This window comes from Scleropages formosus, chromosome 10 (genome assembly GCF_900964775.1).
Source record: "Scleropages formosus chromosome 10, fSclFor1.1, whole genome shotgun sequence".
In the NCBI taxonomy this organism is placed as follows: Eukaryota; Metazoa; Chordata; class Actinopteri; order Osteoglossiformes; family Osteoglossidae; genus Scleropages; species Scleropages formosus.
The window spans coordinates 892,086-913,972 of NC_041815.1; the positions used below are offsets into that span (position 1 = coordinate 892,086).

At 49.7% G+C, this 21,887-nt stretch overlaps 1 protein-coding gene across 3 annotated transcripts in view; it reads right to left on the minus strand.

Annotated features, from left to right (window-relative positions):
• LOC108922154 (fibroblast growth factor 12) overlaps positions 1-21,887 on the minus strand; it is a 59,817-nt gene that overhangs the window by 36,943 nt on the left and 987 nt on the right. Inside the window, exon 1 of one of the 3 annotated variants that reach the window (XM_018732100.2) lies at positions 10,914-11,109. The exons of the other annotated variants lie outside the window; for them this stretch is intronic. Within the exon in view, the coding sequence (XP_018587616.1) occupies positions 10,914-11,019 (106 nt within the window). The 5' untranslated portion in view covers positions 11,020-11,109. Of the gene's footprint in view, positions 1-10,913; positions 11,110-21,887 lie in introns of those variants that run through there. 3 annotated transcript variants of the gene reach the window in all.

Genomic DNA, 21,887 nt, shown 5'->3' on the forward strand with positions numbered 1-21,887 from the left:
TCTTGTACCACTGAAAAGTGAAAGACAATAGATTTAGAAGGAAAAGAGCAAATAATAATGCGGCAGGAAAATATAACACAGTTGTTGCTTGTTATTATTATTATTACTGTAGTGCGCAACGCCCTGGGTTTGGATGGAGCGAAGAAGGATGCACAGGCAGCACTCATTATGAACGTTTATTGGAAAACCGGCACACAAAGAAAATAATGCTCTTGGTCCAAGGACCCCTTTTCCTCAAGGACCTTTACCTCAAGCCAGCCTTCCCAGCCTGCTTAGCACCCCCCAAGCTTTCTCCTGTCACTTGCTGGCAAACACAGCAACCCCCTTATATTCCCTGTAAGCCCCCCAGCGGTTGAACACTTTATTCCAATTTTCCCCCAGTACAACTATTTACAATAACCCGTTTTCCTGGGACGTTACATTATTATTAGTAGTAGAATAATTTCAATATGAATAATGTAACAAAGCCCTGTTATTTAAAGTAGGATTCTTCTATTTTAATTGCTCATTATTTCCTTAAGGTTCCTGTTCATAAATATATACTGTATATATACACCGATCAGCCACAACATTGAAACAACCTGCCTAATACAGTGTAGCTCCCCCTCATGCCGCCACAACAGCTCTGATGCATCGAGGCCTGGACTCCACAAGATGTCTGAAAGTGTCCTGTGGTATCTGGCACCAAAACGTTAGCAGCAGATACTTTAAGTCCTGTAAGTTGCAAGGTGGAGCCTCCATGGATCGGGCTTGTGTTTCCAGCACATCCCACAGATGCTTGATCGGATTGAGATCTGGGGAATTTGGAGGCCAAATCAACACCTTGAACTCTGTTATGTTCCTCAACCCATTCCTGAACAATTTTTGCAGTGTGGCAGGGCCACTGTCACCAGGGAATACCGTTGCCATGAAGGGGTGTACATGGCTGCAGCAATCTTTAGGTAGGCATTAGTGTCAAAGTAACATCCAGATGAATGCCAAGACCCAAGGTTTCCCAGCAGAAAAATGCCCAGAGCATCACACTGCTTCTGCCGGCATGCCTTCTTCTCATAGTGCATCCTGCTGCTATCTCTTCCCCAGGAAAACGACACATGTGCACTCGGCCATTTACATGGTCCTAAGAAAAACATGATTCATCAGATCAGGCCACCTTCTTCCATTTTACCATGGTCCAGTTGTGACACTCACGTGTCCATTGTAGGTGCTTTCAGCGGTGGACAAGGGTCAGCATGGGCACTCTGACCGGTCTGTGGCTACGCAGCCCCATACCCAGCAAGCTGTGATGCACTGTGTGTTCTGGCACCCTTCTATCGTGGACAGGGTTAAGGTTTTTGGCAATTTGTGCTATAGTAGCTCTTCTGTGTGTTTGAACCAGGCGGGCTCCCCACGCGCATTAATGAGCCTTGGGTGGCCGTGACCCTGCCGCCAGTTCACCGGTTCTCCTTCTGCGGACCACTTTTGGTAGGTACCAACCACTGCATACTGGGAACACTCCACAAGACCTGCCGGTTTGGAGATGCGTCTAGCCATCACAATTTGGCCCATGTCAAAGTCACACAGATCCTTACGTTTGCCCATTTTTCCTGCTTCCAAAACACTAAATTCAAGAAATAACTGTTCAGTTGCTGCCTAATATATCCCACCTCTTGACATGTGCCACTGTCCATCCATCCATCCATCTTCCTTTGCTTATCCGGGACCGGGTCGCAGGGGCAGTAGTCCAAGCAGAGCCCCCCAGACTTCCCTCTCACCGCACACCTCCTCCAGCTCCTCTTGGGGAACCCCAAGGTGTTCCCAGGCCAGCTGGGAGACGTAGTCTCTCCAACGTGTCCTGGGTCTGCCCTGAGGCCTCCTTCCACTGGGACACGCCCGGAACACCTCCCCAGGGAGACGTCCAGGAGGCATCCAAAACAGATGCCCGAGCCACCTCAACTGGCTCCTCTCGATGCGGAGGAGCAGCGGCTTTACTCCGAGCTCCTCCCGGGTGACTGAGCTCCTCACCCTATCCCTAAGGGTGCGCCCAGCCACTCTGCGGAGGAAACTCATTCTGCCGCTTGTATCCGCGATCTCATTCTTTCGGTCATGATCCAGAGTTCATGACCATAGGTGAGGGTAGGAACGTAGATCGACCAGTAAATTGAGAGCTTCGCCTTACGACTCAGCTCGTCACCACAACAGACCGGTACAATGACCGCATTACTGGGGACACCGCACCGATCCGTCTCTCAACCTGCCACTCCGTTTTTCCCTCACTCGTGAACAAGACCCCGAGATACTTAAACTCCTCCAATTGAGGGAGCAACTCCCCCCTAACCCGGAGGGGGCAATCCACCTTTTTCCGACTGAGAACCATGACCTCGGATTTGGAGGTGCTGATTCTCATCCCCGCCGCTTCGCACTTGGCTGCAAACCCCTCCAGCGCACGCTGCAAGTCTTGATTCGATGAAGCCAACAGGACGACCACATCGTCCACAAAAAGCAGAGACGAGATCCTGTGGCCACCAAAACAGACACCCTCCATTCCCTGGCTGCGCCTAGAAATTCTGTCTATGAAGAAAATGAACAGAATCGGTGACAAAGGGCAGCCCTGGCGGAGTCCAACATGCACCGGGAACAGGTCTGACTTACTGCCGGCAATGCGAACCAAGCTCCTGCTCCGGTCATACAGGGAACGAGCAGCCCGTAGCAGCGAGCCCTGAACCCCATAATCCCGAAATACCTCCCACAGGATGCCACGAGGGACACGGTCGAATGCCTTCTCCAGGTCCACAAAACACATATGGACTGGTTGGGCAAACTCCCATGAACCCTCCAACACCCTAGTGAGGGTATAGAGCTGGTCCAGTGTTCCACGGCGAAAACCACATCGCTCCTCTTGAATCCGAGGTTCGACTATCGGCCGAATTCTCCTCTCCAGTACCCCGGCATAGACTTTCCCAGGGAGGCTAAGGAGTGTGATCCCCCTATAGTTGGAACACAATTTCCGGTCCCCCTTCTTAAAAAGAGGGACCACCACCCCAGTCTGCCAGTCCAGAGGCACCGTCCCTGAACTCCACGCAATGCTGCAGAGGCGTGTCAGCCAAGACAGCTCCACAACATCCAGAGACTTGAGAAACTCGGGGCGGATCTCATCCACCCCTGGAGCCTTGCCACCAAGGAGTTTTTTTTGACTACCTCAGCAACTTCAGCCAGGGTAATGGACGAGCCCCTCTCCGAGTCCCCCTCCGAGTCCCCAGTCTCAGCTTCCTCTACGGAAGGCGTGTTGGAGGGATTGAGGAGATCCTCAAAGTACTCCTTCCACTGCCCGAGGACATCCTCAGTTGAGGTCAGCAGAACACCGCTTCCCCCTTCTGAGTCGCCGGACGGTTTGCCAGAATCTCTTTGAGGCCGACCGAAAGTCTTCCTCCATGGCCTCGCCAAACTCCTCCCAGGCCCGAATTTTTGCCGCGGTGACTGCCAGAACCGCGTTCCGTCTGGCCCGTCGGTACCCGTCAGCTGCTTCAGGAGTCCCATGAGCCAGCCAGGCCCGATAGAACTCCTTCTTCAGCTTGATGGCATCCCTTACCTCCAGTGTCCACCACCGTGTTCGGGGATTGCCGTCGCAACTGGTGCCGGAGACTTTATGGCCGCAGCTCCGAACCGCCGCCCCGACAATGGAGGTGTGGAACATAGTCCATTCGGACTCAGTGTCCCCAGTCTCCCTCGGGACCTGGTTGAAGCTCTGTCGGAGGTGGGAGTTGAAGACCTCTCTGACAGGGGCCTCCGCCAAACGTTCCCAACAGACCCTCACTATGCGTTTGGGCCTGCCAGGTCTGTCCAGCTTTTTCTCCCGCCATCAAATCCAGCTCACCACCAGGTGGTGATCAGTTGACAGCTCAGCCCCTCTCTTCACCCGAGTGTCCAAAACATATGGCCGAAGATCAGAAGAAACGACTACAAAGTCGATCATCGACCTCCGACCTAGGGTGTCCTGGTGCCAAGTGCACAGATTGACACCCTTATGCATGACCATGGTGTTCGTTATGGACAAACCATGACTAGCACAGAAATCCAATAACAACTCACCACTCGGGTTCAGATCAGGGAGGCCGTTCCTCCCAATCACGCCCCTCCAGGTGTCACTGTCGCTGCCCACGTGGGCATTAAAGTCCCCCAGTAGAACGACAGAGTCCCCAGTGGGAGCGCTTTCCAGTACGCCCCCCAGGGACTCTAAAAAGGCCGGTTACTCTACACTGCCGTTAGGCGCATAAGCACAAACGACAGTGAAGAGACCGTTCCCTGACCCGAAGGCACAGGGAGATGACCCTCTTGTTCACCAGGGTAGACTCCAACACATGGTGGCTGAACTAGGGGGCTATTAATAAGCCCACACCCGCCTGCCGCCTCTCACCCTGGGCAACCCCAGAATAGTGGAGAGTCCACCCTTGGTCGAGAAGAGTGGTTCCAGAACCCAAGCTGTGAGTGGAAGTGAGCCCGACTATATCTAGACGGTATCTCTCAACCTCCTGCACTAGCTCAGGCTCCTTCTCCGCCAGTGAGATGACATTCCAAGTCCCAAAAGCCAGAGTTGGCGCCCGAGGTTTGGGTCGGCCAGGCACTCGGCCCCGACCACCGCCCAAATCACAATGCACCGGCCCCTTATGTCCTCTCCGGCAGGTGGTGAGCCCACCGAAGAGCGGCTCCACGTCTTGGCTTCGTGCTGAGCCCGGCCAGGCCCCGTGGGCATAGACCTGGCCACCAGTCGCTCGCATGCGAGCCCCCCCTCAGGCCTGGCTCCAGGGTGGGGCCCCGGTGACCCCATACCGGGCGGGATAAACGAGGACCTTGATTTAATAGTCATAAGGGGATTTTGAACCGCGCTTTGTCTCGTCTGTCACCCAGGACCTGTTTGCCTTGGGAGACCCTACCAGTGGCATATAGCCCCAGGCAACATAGCTCCTGAGATCATTCAGGCACTCAAACCCCTCCACCACGTTAAGGTGGCAGTTCGTGGAGGGGATGTGCCACTGTAACAAGATAATCAATGTTATTCACTTCACCTGTCGGTTTTAATGTTGTGGCTGATAAGCATATATGGATTTTTGGCTGAGGGCGATGACAGGGTGCCACAATTGGAGCCGATGGTAAGTGCACAAGCACATGCCTTCCTGCTCTACGCTTACAGTCCAAAAGCACGAGCACGGGTGGCACTAGCAGGGGAGCCCAAGTGTACAAGAATATCTGCAAAGGCAAAGACTACCCATTCACTGTGAAGAAAGTCAATGTGTCATAACCCTGCTCATCATGCACCTCATACAGTTATCCGTGGCACATACGATTACTGCAAAAGATTGCACATCAACACCTGTTTGCATTACTTTCACATGTAGTGTGTGTGTTGAAAAGTGCAGTAAGCCTGTGTACGAATGCTCACAGCTGGCCCTGCTATAAATACATCAGGCAGGCAGGCTGCAGGTATACACACACACAGCGACACACGCGGTACAGTCAGGCCTCACACACACACACAGAAGAGCTGCACGTAATGACAAACACGCTCCACATAATTACATGTACTGTACTTGGCATTTATGAACAAGTAGGTGTTACCTAATAAATATGAAAATACGTTTCATTTGTGCACAGATTTCTACTGCGATTTGTATCCTTCCATTTCAAGCTGAATGTTAAGAGTTCACCTTAATGCAATGTTTCATGTTCCTCGATGGGTGACCTGGTACAATATTTTTACAAATTTACATATGTTTAATGGTTCGCAATTGAATTTGATAACGGTCAGATTGTTCCAAGATGCAACACGTCAACTCCAGTTTGAAAAAAAAAAAAATGAAAAGCACTTAAAAGAGCCTGTTCACACATGAAATGAAACCATTTCACACAGAAAGTAATATGTAATTCCTCTGTGTGTGTGTGTGTGTGTGTGTGTGTGTGTGTGTGTAGGAAACTGTCCCTACCAGAAGACTAGCCCAGAAAAAAAAAGAAAAGAAAAGAATATAGTCCATGAGGGGAAAATCTACTGAGGGAAGTGCCCTTTTAAAACCTCATCTCCTCTTCTTATCATGAACTTTTCCATGTCTGAGTTTTGATGGAGGGAAATTTTGAATGATTTATTCTATCAATGTTGAGGGCCAGAGCTTTGCGAGCGGAGCGTTACAACGATAGGAGAAAAACATGTGTTTGAGTGTGTTATGACCACACCCGCACCACAACCAGCAGTACCTGACTCCGATTAAGCACCTGACGGCAATCAGAGCAGTCAAATATAAAAACCATCCCCAGCATCTTCCCAGTTGTGGAAAAGAGACAGCTGTCCCTCTGGTGGTGCTCTATCTGGTTTCCTCTGTCTACCTCCTGCTTTGTTCCCTTGCCTGCTATGACATTGACCCTTGCAACATCCTCATCAACCACGTCCTTGGATTCTTCCCATGTACAACGTCTGCACCTTGGATTCACCATGACTGTCCCTGACTATGAGTACTGCCTTCTCCCAAGAACCTTTGCAACAAATGATACCACAATTGGGTCCACGTCCGGGTGCCCAGTCCACGTGAAGTGACAGAAGATTCCATTGTTTAATATGGACTTGTGGCGATTGAGAGGCTCCAGACAGCCAAGCCCACTCCCCAGCTGGCGTCCTCCACAATTGTCCCAGCGATGGACCCCCGACTGGCCAGGCCCCTATGGTACGACGGTGCTCCCGAGAAATGACAGGGGTTTCTCCTGCTGTGTGAGGTAATCTTCGCTAGCCTGCCGTATATGTATAACAGAGAACAGCAAGACAACCTACCTGGTGTCTCTACTGACGGGTTCTGTGCTCTGGTGGGCCACTGCCATCTGGAAAAAAATGCACCCCCCACCATCTACGAGCACTTCAAATGACAGTTTGAGGCCGTCTTTAACCACCCGTTCTCAGCAGGGCAACCGATTGGTGGTGGCATATGCTCAGGAGTTCCTCACACTGGCAGCCGAGAGCAAGCGAAACCCCACAGCCCTCCTGGCCACCTGTGCCTGGGATCTTCTTTATCAAGAAGAAGGATGGAGGATTGTGCCCTTGTATTGACTATCGGGGTCTTAATGATATCACGGTTAAATACCCCGATCCCTTGCCCTTCATCATAGTGGTGCTGGAGCAGTTCCATGGGGAATGCATTTTCACCACACTTGACCGGAAAGCACGTATAATCTCATATGAATAAGAGTAGGGGATGAGTGGAAGACAGCATTTAGCACTTCTCTGGGCCACAATGAGTCATGCCTTTCAGTCTTGCTAATGCGCCCTCGGCCTTTCAAGCCTTTGTTAATCATGTATTGGAGAATTGATAAATGTGTGTTAATCTACCTAGACGACATTTTGAGCAATTCTAGCACAAGGGAGCAGCACGTACAGCAGATCCGGCTAGTGCTGCAGCGTTTGTTGGAGAATAATCTGTTTGTGAAAGAGGAGAAGTAACTTCCACCAGACACAGCCTTCTTGTTTCGGGTTCATCCTAAGCCCCGAAAGGGTTGCCATGGATCCAAAGAAGGTGCAAGCAGTCTTGGATTGGCCTTATCAACCACAGTAAAGGCTCTGCAATGCTTTCTGGGGTTTGCTCATTTCTACAGTCGGTTCATTGACGGTTTTAGTTCTATAGCTGTCCCCCTCACATTCCTGTTACGGGGCAAAGGAACCCAGTTGGCTTGGTGCCTTAAAGCAATCAAAGCCTTCCGGCTCCTGAAAGAGCACTTCACCACCGCTCCCATACTGTGACATCCTGACCCCAAACTTTCATTCATAGGGGAAGTTGATGCCTCATTAGTAGGAGTCGGGGCAGTTCTGTCCCAAAGACAAGGGATCCCTCCAAAACCCTTCCTGTGCGCTTATTTTTCACGAAAGCTTTCGCCCGCCGAGCAGAACTATGATATTGGTAACCAGAAACTCCTAGCTGTCAAACTGGCCTTAGAGGAATGGCGACATTGGCTGGAAGGGGCCACTCACCCATTCCTGGTCCTCAATGACCACAGTAATTTAGAATACCTACAGACAGCCCACCGACTTAACCCGCACCAGGCCCGCTGGGCACTCTTCTTTACCCGCTTCAGGTTTATTGTGTCGTACCAGTCGGGAACCAAGAACACAAAGGTGGAAGCCTTATCCAGGATCCATGACAAGAACCCGGACCCAGGTCCTCTCGAACAAGTGCTCCCTGCCACCTGCTTCGTCACCCCAGTCCAGTGGCAGTTCCTGCAGGAGATACAGATGGCCCAGCAGGGGCATCCAGGCCCAGTCGACAGGCTGCCTGGTAAAGAATATGTCCCAGCATAGTTGAGGATACCATGAGTGCATAATTCACCTTCTACAGGGCACCCAGGTAGCTGCCAGACCCTCCCCCTGTTGCAAAGTAAATTCTGGTGGCTGCGCATTCAAAAGGACGTTCAAGAATATATAGAGGCCTGCAGTTTTTGCGCCCAGGCCAAAATCCCAAACCAGAAGCCTGCCGGATTATTGGAGCCACTCCCGGTGCCCTCCAGGCCCTGCTCCCATGTGGCGGTGGACTTCTTGATAGACCTGTCCTGTTCCAAAGGTAACACTGTCATCATGGTCTTAATCAATCGCATTTTCAAGGCATGCTGTCTAGTCCCCTTGCCACGATTCCCTACGGCGCTGAATACAGCCAAGACCTTATTCTATCAGGTGTTTCGCCTGTGCCGTCTACTAGAGGACAGAGTGCCGGATCGGGGCCCCCAGTTCTCCTCCAGATAGTGGAAGGCCTTTTGGCACTAGCTGGGGGTGTCTGTCAGCCAAACCTCGGAGTATCATCCCCAGGCAAATGGCCAGGTGGAAAGGCTAAACCAGGACTTGGGTCAGTTCCTCCGCAGCTACTCTAGCCAGAAACAATATCAGTGGTCTCGTTTCCTGCCTTAGGCTGAGTATGCCCACAACTCACTCTCCCATATGTCCACCGGACTGTCCTCCTTCCAGTGCGTCCCGGGCTACCAGCCCCTTCTGTTCCCGTGGCACCCGGGCCCGTGACGTTCCCGCCATTGACAAATGGTTCCGCAACAGTGAAGAAGTGTGGCAGAAGGTACAAGACCATCTCCACCAGAGCACCTTGCAGACAAACATCGACACTCTCTCACGTTCAGGCCCGACCAAAGGGTATGGTTGTCCACTAAGGACATCAAGCTCCGGCTTCCTTCCAACAAGCTTAGTCCGCGGTTTATAGGTCCCTTCAAGGTCATGTGGCGAGTCAATCCAGTGACCTACAGTTTGCAACTGCCCCCCCCACCTGCGCATCTGTCCCACATGTCATGTCTCACCTTAAGCTCTACTGTACCTTCCTTTTAAATGCTTCTAAAGGGGCTGCTCCACCTCCCTCAATGCAGGTCAGTGGGGCCCCGGCCTACACCGTGCACTCACCTCTGGACTCGAAGTGCTGACGTAGGGGCCTGTACTACCTAATCGGCTGGGAGGGCTACTGTCCCAAGTAACGCGGCTGGGTTCTGGCATGCGACATTCTGGACCCTTCCCTCATCGCCAACTTCCAACAGGACCACCCAACACGACCAACTCCGAGATCCAGAGGGTGCCCCCCTGCAAGGGGGCTCAGGGAGGCAGGAGTTGCCTGTGAGCCCCCCTCACTGCCACAAGCATACCTGAACCACATACCTTCACCTGACTCCAATTAAGCACCTGACAGCAATCGGAGCAGTCAGCTATAAAAACCATCCTCAGCTCCTTCCCGAATCTCTTTAAGGCAACTGTCGCTTCTGTGATCACGGCTCTTCCACAGCATCCTATCTGCTCTCCCTGTCCTTCCCTCCTTGTTCCCTCACCTGTCTCCTTGTCCCTTTCCCTATCTACTACGGCATCGACCCTCGCAACGCCCTCATCAACCACATCCTAGGATTCTCCCCACATACAACGTCTGCGCCTCGGATTCACCATGACGGTCCCTGACTACAAGTATTGCCTTGTCCCAAGAACCTTTGCAACAAACGATCCCGCGATTGGGTCCCCAGTCTGCACAAAGTGACATATTGGACATCTGAATGTGTCTTGGGTGTACGTTCACTTGTTGAGCTGGCTGAACTGTGACAAGGCTGTCCGAGCAGTGACAGGTAGGAGCGTGCATGCGCACATACACAGAGCGGCATGACGCAAACGTGCGAGGGGTTCAAAGCAAGCTTTACACTGTGGAAAGTGAACTAGAGCCCGCTGAGCGAACACCGACTGCACCCTAAAACCCCTCCCTTCCCCAGTAGATGCAGCAACTGAACACTTCCGAACTGAATTGTGTCAACAACCACCTCGGGACTATTTTCACAGTAGTCATCACGACGGACTTCACACAGTTTACTTTTTGACATAAACATGCCATAAATACACATTACTGTTGAGTGTTTGCTTCTTATTTGCAAAAGCAGGTGTCACTGGAAGCCCTTCCGCCCCTTTTCCTCTTCTCTCTGCAGGCTACGGGTCGCCCACATGGAATGACTTATTCGCCCTTCCATTTCAAGTCCCCCCCACTACACCATTAAAGCCAAGGGCATTAGCAGTGCAGCCCATAGGACTTAAACTGTAGCTCTAGGTCCATTTGGGGTCTCTGCTCCATTAGTGCATTAGCGCACAAATGGGTGGGCAGGCACCACCCAGACATACGTCTGAAAGCTGATATCTGAAAAAGTACCTTGAGGAGACACAGCTTTATTTTGGCCCACGAGCTTGGAGAGCTTTGCAAAGGTATCTCCAGCCGTATCTTAACAGTGTGCAAGCATTCATTCATTTGGCTACGTGGTGGGGTTCGTCCCATGGAAGAACACATATTTTCCACAGGATGGGGCAGTAGAGAGCACACACACACACGCAGAGAGCGCGAGAGATGGCGATCGGGTACAGGAATGCGAGGCCATGGAGCTTGGACGCGTACACTCACCGTGTTCGACGAGCTCGAGCTTCGTAGGGTCCTCCTCTATGTCAAGCTCCTCGCTTTTGCTTTCACTCGAGAGCAGCCGGCGCAACAGGCCACAGTAGCGCGTCATGGCGAGAGTCACCGCTGCGCTCTGCCCCTACGCAGCTCCTTTGTGTGTGTTCCTCCGCACACCCTCCGCATACACACTTCTATCTGGAGTTAGTAAACGCTGTAAGACGACACCATCAGCAACCTTTTCACCTTTATCAATGAAACAGCTGAGCACTTCCAACAACTGCCCATCAAGTACACGGCCAGCGTAAACGTTACTCTCGCTCATCTTCCACGGACACATGATAGCTCATATCTTGGTTGCAGTCAAAAAACATACTGTCTATTTTCAGGTGTGTAAATTGGTGGCACTGGTGTCAAGCTCTATTTATAATTGTGTTTACATGGGTAAATTGCTGGAGAGGGAAATTGTCCACATTCAGAGAAATGAGAATTTTAGTTTTTAGTCTAAAAAAAAATTAGGAAGGTGATTAAGAATCATTGATATTCAGATAAAGTTTTATGCAGCTACTTGTGTGATGAACATGGGTTCATATGGCAGAAAGAAAACTAACTGTACTTAAGAATCACACATCTGCATCTATGTCTCTCTTTCTGGCAATGTAATGTACACATTGTGTTTTCTATGACATGTATTGAGTCTCAGAGGTCATACGACTGTGTGTGTCTTGCTTCAGTGTCCTCACTGATAACTGCAATGCTGTTTTTATGGAATTATTTTTTGTGGCAAAGCACTACATACACATTTATCCAACCCTTTTCTCCAAAGCAATTTACAACGTTAAGGTTACAATTACTTACCCATTTATACAGCTGGGTAATTTTACTAGAGCAATTTCGGGTAAGTACCTTATTCAAGGGTACTAGAGCTGGAGAATGAACCTGCAACCTTTGGGTCCAAAGGCAACAACACTACCAGCTGCCCGTATGTAACACAGTACTACGTAGCGATTTGCCAGGAGATTCAAAATTAACGACACAAATGGTCATTACTGATTGTAGGACATTTAAATGACTGTTTGTTTTAAAGCCCTTCTGTGGTTTTGCACATGATGAGGCCTGGGCCAGGAGCACATCAGCTCTAGTGTCGTGCTGTGATTGCACTGCGTTTACGGCAACCTGTGCTGCACAATGCTGCAAGAGTCATGTGACTACCAGTAATATAGTCTCTCGCTGTGAGGGTGATTCAGCATGTAGGAGTGCAGCTTTGCATCACACACACACACACACACACACACACACACACACACACACACAAAGCAAGACATGAATGCTCTCTCGAGCAGCAGGTGGCGCTGCAGGCACATATGACGCAGCGAGTGGAACGCTACGAAAATCACGCACACACACTTCCAGCGGTCCAGTGATAGTGCGTAAGACGGTGTGTGTGCAACGCAACGCAGCTTTCTGCCAATGTCATGCTCAGAGTGTGACCTTTAGGGGACAGCAGGAGCCCTGTGTGTACTGTCTGCCTCTCAATGCCTCTCAGACCCACAATGCATTTCTGCTGTGGTGGAGCTCAAATCACAATGTCTCCACCTTCAGCAGTCAGTGGTACAGAGGTACAGCTTGTAATCATTCAGGAAAAGATCTAATGTGTCCATCCATGTGTACACACACACACACATATATATATATATATATGGTGAGAGAGATGCACACATCCTTCTACACAAAACTTGAACTGCATATTGATGCTGAAGACCAAAAAGATGTAAACTATTAGCCTAACCCTTTTAGAATCTCATTACTATGTAAATATTATACTGTTTACATCCTGCGCCACTACACAATGCAATGACGGCAATAGAATAAAAATGTTGCATACAGTACAAATCCAGCATAAAACTTTTGACAGTTTAAACAAATTCAGGATAGATGTTAGACCAGCACTAAGTAACCAATCAAATCTAGACAAAAAAAAGCAAAAAAAAAAACTCCATCCTGAAAGCACAGATATCCCAGAAATGTCCGATTCTGCAGAGGTCCCTCCTACACCCCATGGTAACATGGTTGCACACAGACTAGAAGCAAGTTTCAGTTCCGGGAAGGGCTCTCTCTCCTGCTATTCCCTCGAGAAACATACTCGGTGACCAATATGAGCTGGCCTCTCAATCGAGCCTGTGCAATATGTTGCTGAGTAAATGGGGAGTTACTGTAGGCATCGTAAAATGAAAGCAAAAGCTCATCCCCATCTACCCACTGTCGTTACCCATTTGTCCTTGTCAGGCTTGCAGCCGTCCAGACCCTACCCTGAAATCTCTGGATGCTAGGAGAGGAGGGGTACACCTGGACGATATGCATTTTTTTTGGACTGTGGGAGGAGACCAGAGCACCGGGTAAGAAATACAAACTCCAAATAGACTGAGTTGTATTCAGGGCTAAAGCTGAGCAACCCATGCGCTGTGACGTGGCAGTGTGACCTGCTGCGCCACCATACCTTATACAAAGTTTTCCATTTTCCAACTGTACAGATTTTTTTTTTTAGGTAGGAGACAGTACTCTTTCCAAATTGTCAGTCATTTGGAATTTCGTCCATTTTTCCTCCAGCTGTATATAATGTGTTGTACTATGGAATGAACGACTTGATAGTTTTGAAAATTAAAGTCCTTCTACAGACACCGTCATCAAGAGTCGGAGAACTCTGCTGATCTTAGGATGTTACGTTTCCACTCCCTACGCAGAGCAAATAAAAACAAAATTTGTGTAAACTGAATGCTTACACTTGTTCTGTCTGTGGTTGAGTCATTGAAATTCCCAGGGACCATCATCAACAACACCTTGAAGTAGGACAAGCATAGGAGCCTCAGGAAACATCAGGAAAGCCCAGCTAAAACCAGTGTTACATGTACATTTATTTATTTAGCAGACATTTTTCTCCAAAGCAACTTCCAATGAACTCTATGTAGTGTTATCAGCCCACACCCTTTATTCACCAAGGTGAATTACACTGATGGATACACTACTTACAATGGGTCACTCATCCATACATCAGTGAAACACACACCCTCTCCCTGTCACTCACACACTATGGAGAAACCTGAACAGTATGTCTTTGAACTGTGGGAGGAAACCCACACAGACATGGGGAAAACATTCAAACTCCACATAGATTGAGCAGGGATTGAACCCATATTCTCTTGTACCACCCAGGCACTGTGAGACAGCAGTGCTACTTGCTGTGCCATCATGCCACCCATGCCAGCTTAGGAAACTCAACATCTCACAACGCATCCTGATGAAATTTTACACAGCCATGATTAAGATTGTTTTGCCCACCTCAATCACCATCTGGTTCCCCACTCATCCTCCTTTTTTAAGACCAGACTGCAAGTAAGAAAGTAAGTGTTCTGCTTAGCTGAGAAGCTCATTGGCAGTCAGCTACCAACAATAAAAGGTCTGTCCCCCACTAGGGCCAAGAAAAGAGCTAGAAAGATTGCTATGGATTCTACCCATCCCAGCAATCACACATACACATTTTCGGAACCGCTTGTCCCATACAGGGTCACAGGGAACCGGAGCCTACCCGGCAACACAGGGCGTAAGGCCGGAGAGGGAGGGGACACACCCAGGACGGGACGCTAGTCCGCCGCAAGACACCCCAAGCGGGACTCGAACCCTAGACCCACTGGAGAGTAGGATCCGGTCCAACCCACTGCACCACCGCACCCCCTCCCAGCAATCACTTATTCACCATACTGCCATCTCAAAGTCTGTGCAAGTCCATCACCACTCAGATTACACGTCATCTCCGTAGCTTCTTTCTGCAAGCTATCTGGCTCCTCAACAAAATCGCATCAGTTCAACCCTCCCCCAGCACTTCTACTCATGGTCATGTCTGAAACCTTGTTTATCTTCACACAACATCTGATAACAGCACTCCTTGTTTGAATATTTTAGTCATTTGCACACTGACCTCCTCCATCAAAAATCTCCACGTTACTCATGTTCGCACTGTTGTCGTCTTGTAATTTATTACTCACACATTGTAGCTGCATTGTGTATTCTTATTGTCTTGTGTTTCATCCACAATTCAAACAAGCTACAAACTGGCAATAAAGTGTTCTGAGTATGTATGGGATCAGTGAGTTGTTGCATGACCCTTCTCAACTTCAGTTTCAATTTATGGGCTGATGGCTCCTGTCATTCTCCTTTACAGTTTCCTGATAGAAAGAGGAATTCATTGTTTCTTCACTGACAGCAAGGCACCGAGGTCTTGTGGCTGCAAAACAGGACCACATCCCCAGAGCATCACACTGCCACCACTGTGCTTAACTGTTGGAAAAAGGTTCTTATTCTTCAGTGTCATATTTTGTTTTAACAGGGCCTGTGTCATCCAAGAAGTTCAACTTTTGATTAATCAGTCCACAGAACATTCTTCTGGAAGCCTTGAGAGACATTCAGATGCTGTCTGGTGAGTTTTCATGTTCTTTCTAGCGAGCAGTGGTTTTCACCTTGCCAGTATCCTGCGTATCTCCCTTTGCACAACATGTTTCATATTGTGGACTCATCAATACTGACCTGACCTGAAGCAAAAGAGGCTGAAGTTCCTTGGATGTTCTTGGGTTGAGATCATTAATTATTTTTTAATTATTTTTATTTTACCAGGCCTGATTGTTTTCACAGAGCTGACTAATTACCCTCTAATTAGGTTGATTAACTTAAGGGGGAATTACTTTTTCACACCTAGAACTGCACATTTCTCAGTACCGGTCTCTTTCGTGTTTCACTTTTGGGTTCCAACATGGTCAGATCAAATTCAATGTCAAAAAGCTGTAAAAATATAGAAAATTTTAAACACTTTCACAACACTTTAAATAGTCTTTCAGTGCATTCTTTTATACCATTGTTCAGCATTAATTTGTGTTTCTGCAAGATGTTCTAGAAGCCAGGGGTCATAAAGAGCAAATTCTGGAAAGTAGGTTACAGAATTGTCAAAGGGGATGGAGGATGTGTATGATAATGTTACACAAAGCCCTCAACAGCAAGAGGGTATAAAACACTGGTATGACAGATACTTTGAGGACTTTTCCATTCAGAGTAGCACCAGAACATCTGCAAAGTACACACACACACACAAAATGTCTACAACTGCTTGACCAGAGTGGAGTCATGGTGAGCCGGAGCCTAACCCAGCAACACAGGGCACAAGGGGACACACGCCAGTCCGCCACAAGGCACCCCAAGCAGGACATGAACCCCAGGCCCACCACAAAAAGGGCCCCAGCCAAACCCGCTGCGCCACCACACCATCTATCTGCAAAGTAGTATTATGCAATAAATGTCTCAAGCTCAAGTCTCTACATTTGTCACTGCATCTCTACAGAACCAGGATTTACCACTAACACACCTGTACACAATAACTGTTACAGGATAGGCATATAGTGTATGAAGTAAGTGCTAACGAAGGCGGTAGCATCAGCTGTTGAACCCAGGGGTGCACTTCCTTTGCCCACCTCAGGAAATGGCACTTCTTATTTTTGCCAAATAAAGAACTGCAAAGTTCAGATGTTCTGTTGTTTTGTCACATGGCGCCACCTTGATGAATTTATTGCACTGAAATGAGAATCACGTATCCAGGTGTAGCCGAATGACTGGACGTCCCTTCCTAGTAAGGACAATCCTTTAGTGCGTTCCATTTGATGATCTGTAGACCCTGTCCAAGGAGCCCATGCATGAGCAGCATCAACCCTCACAAGCCCGTGTACCCGATTGCTGGTTCTTTTTCTTGTCTGTCTCAGTGTTTTCTCCTGGAAAGGGATGGCTGGCTCACTCCCACCCTTGACCCATTGGGCATAGCGAATCAAGAGCTGTGATGGACCAGGGTCCACGCCGCAGAGTCACCTGCACTTGCACCATTGAGGCCATAGTGAGTGATGAAGCACAGCCCAGCACCCAGAATGCTCTCAACAGCTGTGTCCCCAAACCAAAACTGCTGAGTCGGGACTCTGCATTACACTTGCTTTGTAGCACCTCTTTCCCCTCATCCTGAGAGTCAGCACTTGTCTGTAACCCAACTAGAGATTTGCTTAGCTTGCGGTTTTTGTGTTTAGGATCCTATTTCAGATACTCTCCTGAAATCCCTCGTAACTGTGAGTTACATTACTTCTCTCACTACAACTGCCTGGAGAGCAGACAGCGTACAGTGTTCTTCACAACTTCTTGAACCCTAAAGGTTGCCAGGTTAAGTGCTTTGCTGCGATATACTTAAGTAAGGGCAATCACCTGAACCTTTGAAGCAGAACATCCTGCTATAAAAATAAGTAAAAACTGAACATCTCTGCAGAAAGTACTTTCAGCTGACCATAAAACGACTAGCAGGAAAAGCTACAGTGAACCCGATACTTAGCGCCAGTAAATGAGCCACTGCATAAGATCAACAAATAAAATAAAAAGATGTCGATCGTAACACATCTCAGATCATAAAACATATCTACTGCAATCACATAATTAATGTTAGAAAATGTTTGTATTTGTATGTGATCTTGTTCTCACTCCTAACAGCCACTTTGTATCAAGAAACTTATGCGAAAAAAGTGAAAACTACGGAAATAATTAGCGAACCAGAATGATGAAACAGAATCAAGAAAATTCTTTACTTTGCTTCTCGGTATTCAGTATGGAACTAGAACTAGACAAGAGCCAAGGGTTCCAGAACCATATATGCTCAGAAAAAGAAGAAGAAATGAATGAAACAAAACAAAAGCTGTACATAGCAGTGATTACAATGTGCTACCTAAAATTATGGATGACACAATTTGCTCCCAGCTCTGGTCCCAAAACTGCATGCATCACCCTAAAAATAATTTCAAAAACAAAGACTGATGTAAAAAGAGGAAGAAGCATTAAACAAATTGTTTTCTTTGTTGAGCACAATAAGAGTGGTCTACCCTATTCTTGTCCGCTTTAAGACGGATGTGAAAGGAGCCAGAATGTACTGTGTGATGTCTTTTCGTCAGCGTCACACACTTGATTTTGCACGCTGCATGCTCAGTGTGGTCAGATGGTATCGAACACATCTGCAGTCCAGCTCACGCAGCAAACCCATCATGCAGCTACATATACTGTGACCTTGCGCTCAAGCCTAATGAGACCAAGTTTACACACACACACACACACACACACACACGTTTACTAACCTGAACATTATATAACTTTCCAGAGGAGGTCTTGGGTCTACCACTCTAGGCTTGCACTCGAGTGTTTTACAATTTACTGTGGACCCACGCAAGTCTTGGGTGTTTGGTGAAACCGTTGCTTTTTCCATGTTTTACCCATTTCTCCTCCAGTTACTCAGTTGCTACATCTCCATCTGGAAGCCCGACACCCATGCGAACCCATCGGTAAGGGACATACACCTCCTCCCCTCCTGCAATATCCATGACTTCTGTCACCGTGCCCTTCATCGGACAACACTGCAGTCTTAGAGGAAACGGCTCTACGGTCCAATCGTCCCAGAGAGAGCGAGCCCCCAACTCGCTGCAGGCGCACAGGTAGTAAGCAGTGAGAGCAGATACCCCCCCATCGCTTCAAGGACCAAAGGAAACACAGGCCAGTTTGCTTCACCACACAGAGGTAGGGAAACAGGGCGAGCTCAGAGTCCCACGGGGTACGGGCCACATGGTCATTCTTCAACACACCATCGAGAAGGTCAACTCAACCTGCGTTTCTGAGCTGAAAGAAACACCAAGCTGATCTTCAATCATACAAAATCAACTTTAATTTACATTTATGACAAGGGTTTCCTTTTAAAAAAGCCACTTTCATGTTTCACTGGTCACTGACATTGTCTAAGGCGGTCAAAACCCTTGTCCACTCTTCACCCCAGCAGGTGAAGGGTCAGAGCTCGTGAGACATGGTGGACCAGCGTTGAGCGGCGGTGTGACAAGGTTTTCTCACCGAAAAGGCAAAGCAGCTCCCGTTGCTGTCCTGCCTGAATGATGGAAAGAGGAAGACACTGAGTGCAGGCACACCTCCATTAGGGCTCGTAAATAATTGAGCGATGTACCGAGCGCAGGCAGCCGAGCATTCGGGGAATCTCGGCTAGGGACGGGGAGCAGGAGGAGCACTGCCGCACCATCGGCCGCGCACAGCAGCAGCACAAAGGCAGACAAGAGCGGGCTGTGTCTGCAGGAGCAGCAGAGGAGAGCAGTGTGTGTGTGTATTTGTGCGTGCGTGTGTGTGCGCGCACTGTATACAATGCGCTCGGCCCTACGGCTCCCTGAGGACGCAAATACCAGGATGTGCCTGGGCGCGGCCACTCCGCCTCTCCGTCTCGACTGCAGAGCCGTCGGCACGCCAGCGCTCGGAAGGGGGCAGCGGTAGCAGTAGCGGCAGTGGGGGGGAGCTTGAGAGGGAGGAAGCCGATGAACACTTGAGTGCAGAGCTACTTGTGTGAAATATCAATCGGTGTCACAAGCTCCCTTTTTAGGGACGAGCAGGGATGCTGCAGAGGTCGGCATGAAGAGCACAGGCAGGCAACACACTTATGTGTGTGTGTATGCGTGTGTGTGTGTTTCATATGCGTCCGCTGAATTACGTGTGTGTGGGTCACTCTGTATGTTTATACAAAGCGATGCTAAGGTTAAATGCGGACAAACCCTAAGCAAATGCGACGTTGTGTGCGAAACGGCCGTCCGACCAAAAAGCTCAATGTTGGTTCATCGCTTCCACTGTCGGTCCTGCCTGCAGCCCTTTACGTAATTCACAAATGCGTGCAGTGGCTTAACGTGTGTTTAAGTGCAGATAATACGGGGTATGTCAGGGTCTCGCACAACACCCCACCCCCAGAGCACCGGACCACTTGGTGATGAGAAGGGTTTGTACGGCGGTACAGTAAACAGAAAGCACGAACGGTAAGGACATGTGACGCCAGGCGATGCGTGGTTCCTCTACACCAGCGGCGCTGCACGAACACTGCGTTTCCATAAGAGCGTTGAGCTACCCTGGAAATGCCAAGAGGAGCTCTTCCGTCGGTGCCACCGGAGCTGGACGAAGCTCTTTCGGGTGCTTGTGCGGCTCGTCCGGCCGAGGCCGCATGGAAGCGCGGAGCTGTGAGCGGAAGCGCCGCTGAGGAAGGACCGTCCCGTTTCCCCACGCCTCAAGGTACCTGGTGTATAAACGGGCTTCTCCAAAAACAGTTCCGCACTCCTTCGAGCTGGGGTAAAAAGTAGAGGGGATGCTTTCTCTCTGCCTCGTGTGACCCCAGCTATCGGGGAAAGAGCGCCGAGCCGCCCCACTGCAGAGCTGCCGGGTGGAACCAGGGATCGGGGTGGACATGACCAGCTTTTGCTAGCACTGCACAGAGGCGTCGAGAACACACGAAACGTGAGCCAGCAGAGCAAACCGTCGCGCCCGACAAGTCTGTTAGCGTACACTCTTTATGGCACAGGAGCGCCAAGAGTGCGTCATGTCGTTACGAGCGGTTCGCCCAGCGCCGCCACGGCCCTTTCACGACCGTTCTCTCACACGAAGAACGTTCACGTCACGCACGTCACCCAAGGCATCCGCTGTGCGACACCCTGACCCTGGTGCCGGAAGACAACCCTGAGTACACTGTTACCCACCGCTGCTCCTTCTCACTGCTCCCCCTTTCATCCAAGCTGACATCACCTTCAAGGTTCTGATGTGGGACAAGTGAACCGTTCCCGCGCTTTGTCAGTTCCACAAGCTACACGCCTAAACATCTCAACATCTCCGCCCAGCCAGCTTCAGCAGCCTGGTTACAATAAGCACGTAGAGTAATGAGCCGTACGGCTCACTGTGCAACAGCGCGCATTTGAAAGGCCGTCAAACATCTGGAGCTCGGCGTAAATGCGCCATCTTCACATTCACCGCATCCATGTGCTTCCTCTTGTCCAGCCGAGGTCAGAGCCCCAGGAAAGCTGAATGGACCTTTCCGCAGATTGACCGTGACTCGTCCAGCCAGCCTGGGGTAATGGTAACGCCTTTCCGCCATGTTTCGTATTCGTGACCATGAGCACGAAACGCTCTTCGTTCTTCTGAAATGTACCTTCTTTACTCTCGCCGTTCCCGCTTCATGTGCATTTGTGTCTCATTGTCTCTGAAGGATGGAGCTGCAGAACAAACTGCAGCGAAACACATCAACAAGCATGTTTGTGTCGTTTCGCACCTCGTCGTACCATATTCCTTTACTCTGTTCATCGAGGAGGGGGTCACGGCGAACCGGAGCCTAACCCGGCAACACAGGGCACAAGGCTGGAGGGGGAGGGGACACACCCAGTACGGGATGCCAGTCCGCCGCAAGGCACCCCAAGCAGAACTCAAACCCCAGACCCACCAAAACCTGCAGCAACCCCGCTGGAGACAAGCGGCTTCAGAGTGTGTGTGTGTTCATCGAAGACTTGGAGGCGTAACTCTGGTACGTGTTCACAGAGACACATTGAGCCTCTTGGGCGTGTCTCTCCGTTAGTGTATAGATGTGTAGGAATACACATCGCTGCAGTCCTACAAGAGTGTATCCCTATCAATCAGCACACACACACTGCTCCACCATACAACAGTGTGTGTGTGCAAATAACGTATGAGAACGTTACTCAGCACCAAGTTAAACCGTGCAGCCTACGGGCCTCGGCGGTAACAACGTCCCGATTCACAGCAAGGGCTTCCCAATTCCATGGCCAGGGTGAAAACGGTGTACACGCCTGCACTCCACACGGCAAACGCTTGCTGACGCCGGAACGCAGCAGGTCGTGTGTAAGGGCTGGGTGTGCACCTCCTACGTATGTGTCCATGTGGACGCAGCAGTGTAGCGTCCCTGCGGTGAACGTGGGTGCAAGAGGGACGCCGCAGGAGAGCCAGGGAGCGCGGTGAGGAAACGCACACAAGCACGCACGCGCCACTCCAGCCCTTCATACCACGTCTGCAGGCATGCAAACAATGGAAGGAAATGAAAGGTGTTTCAAT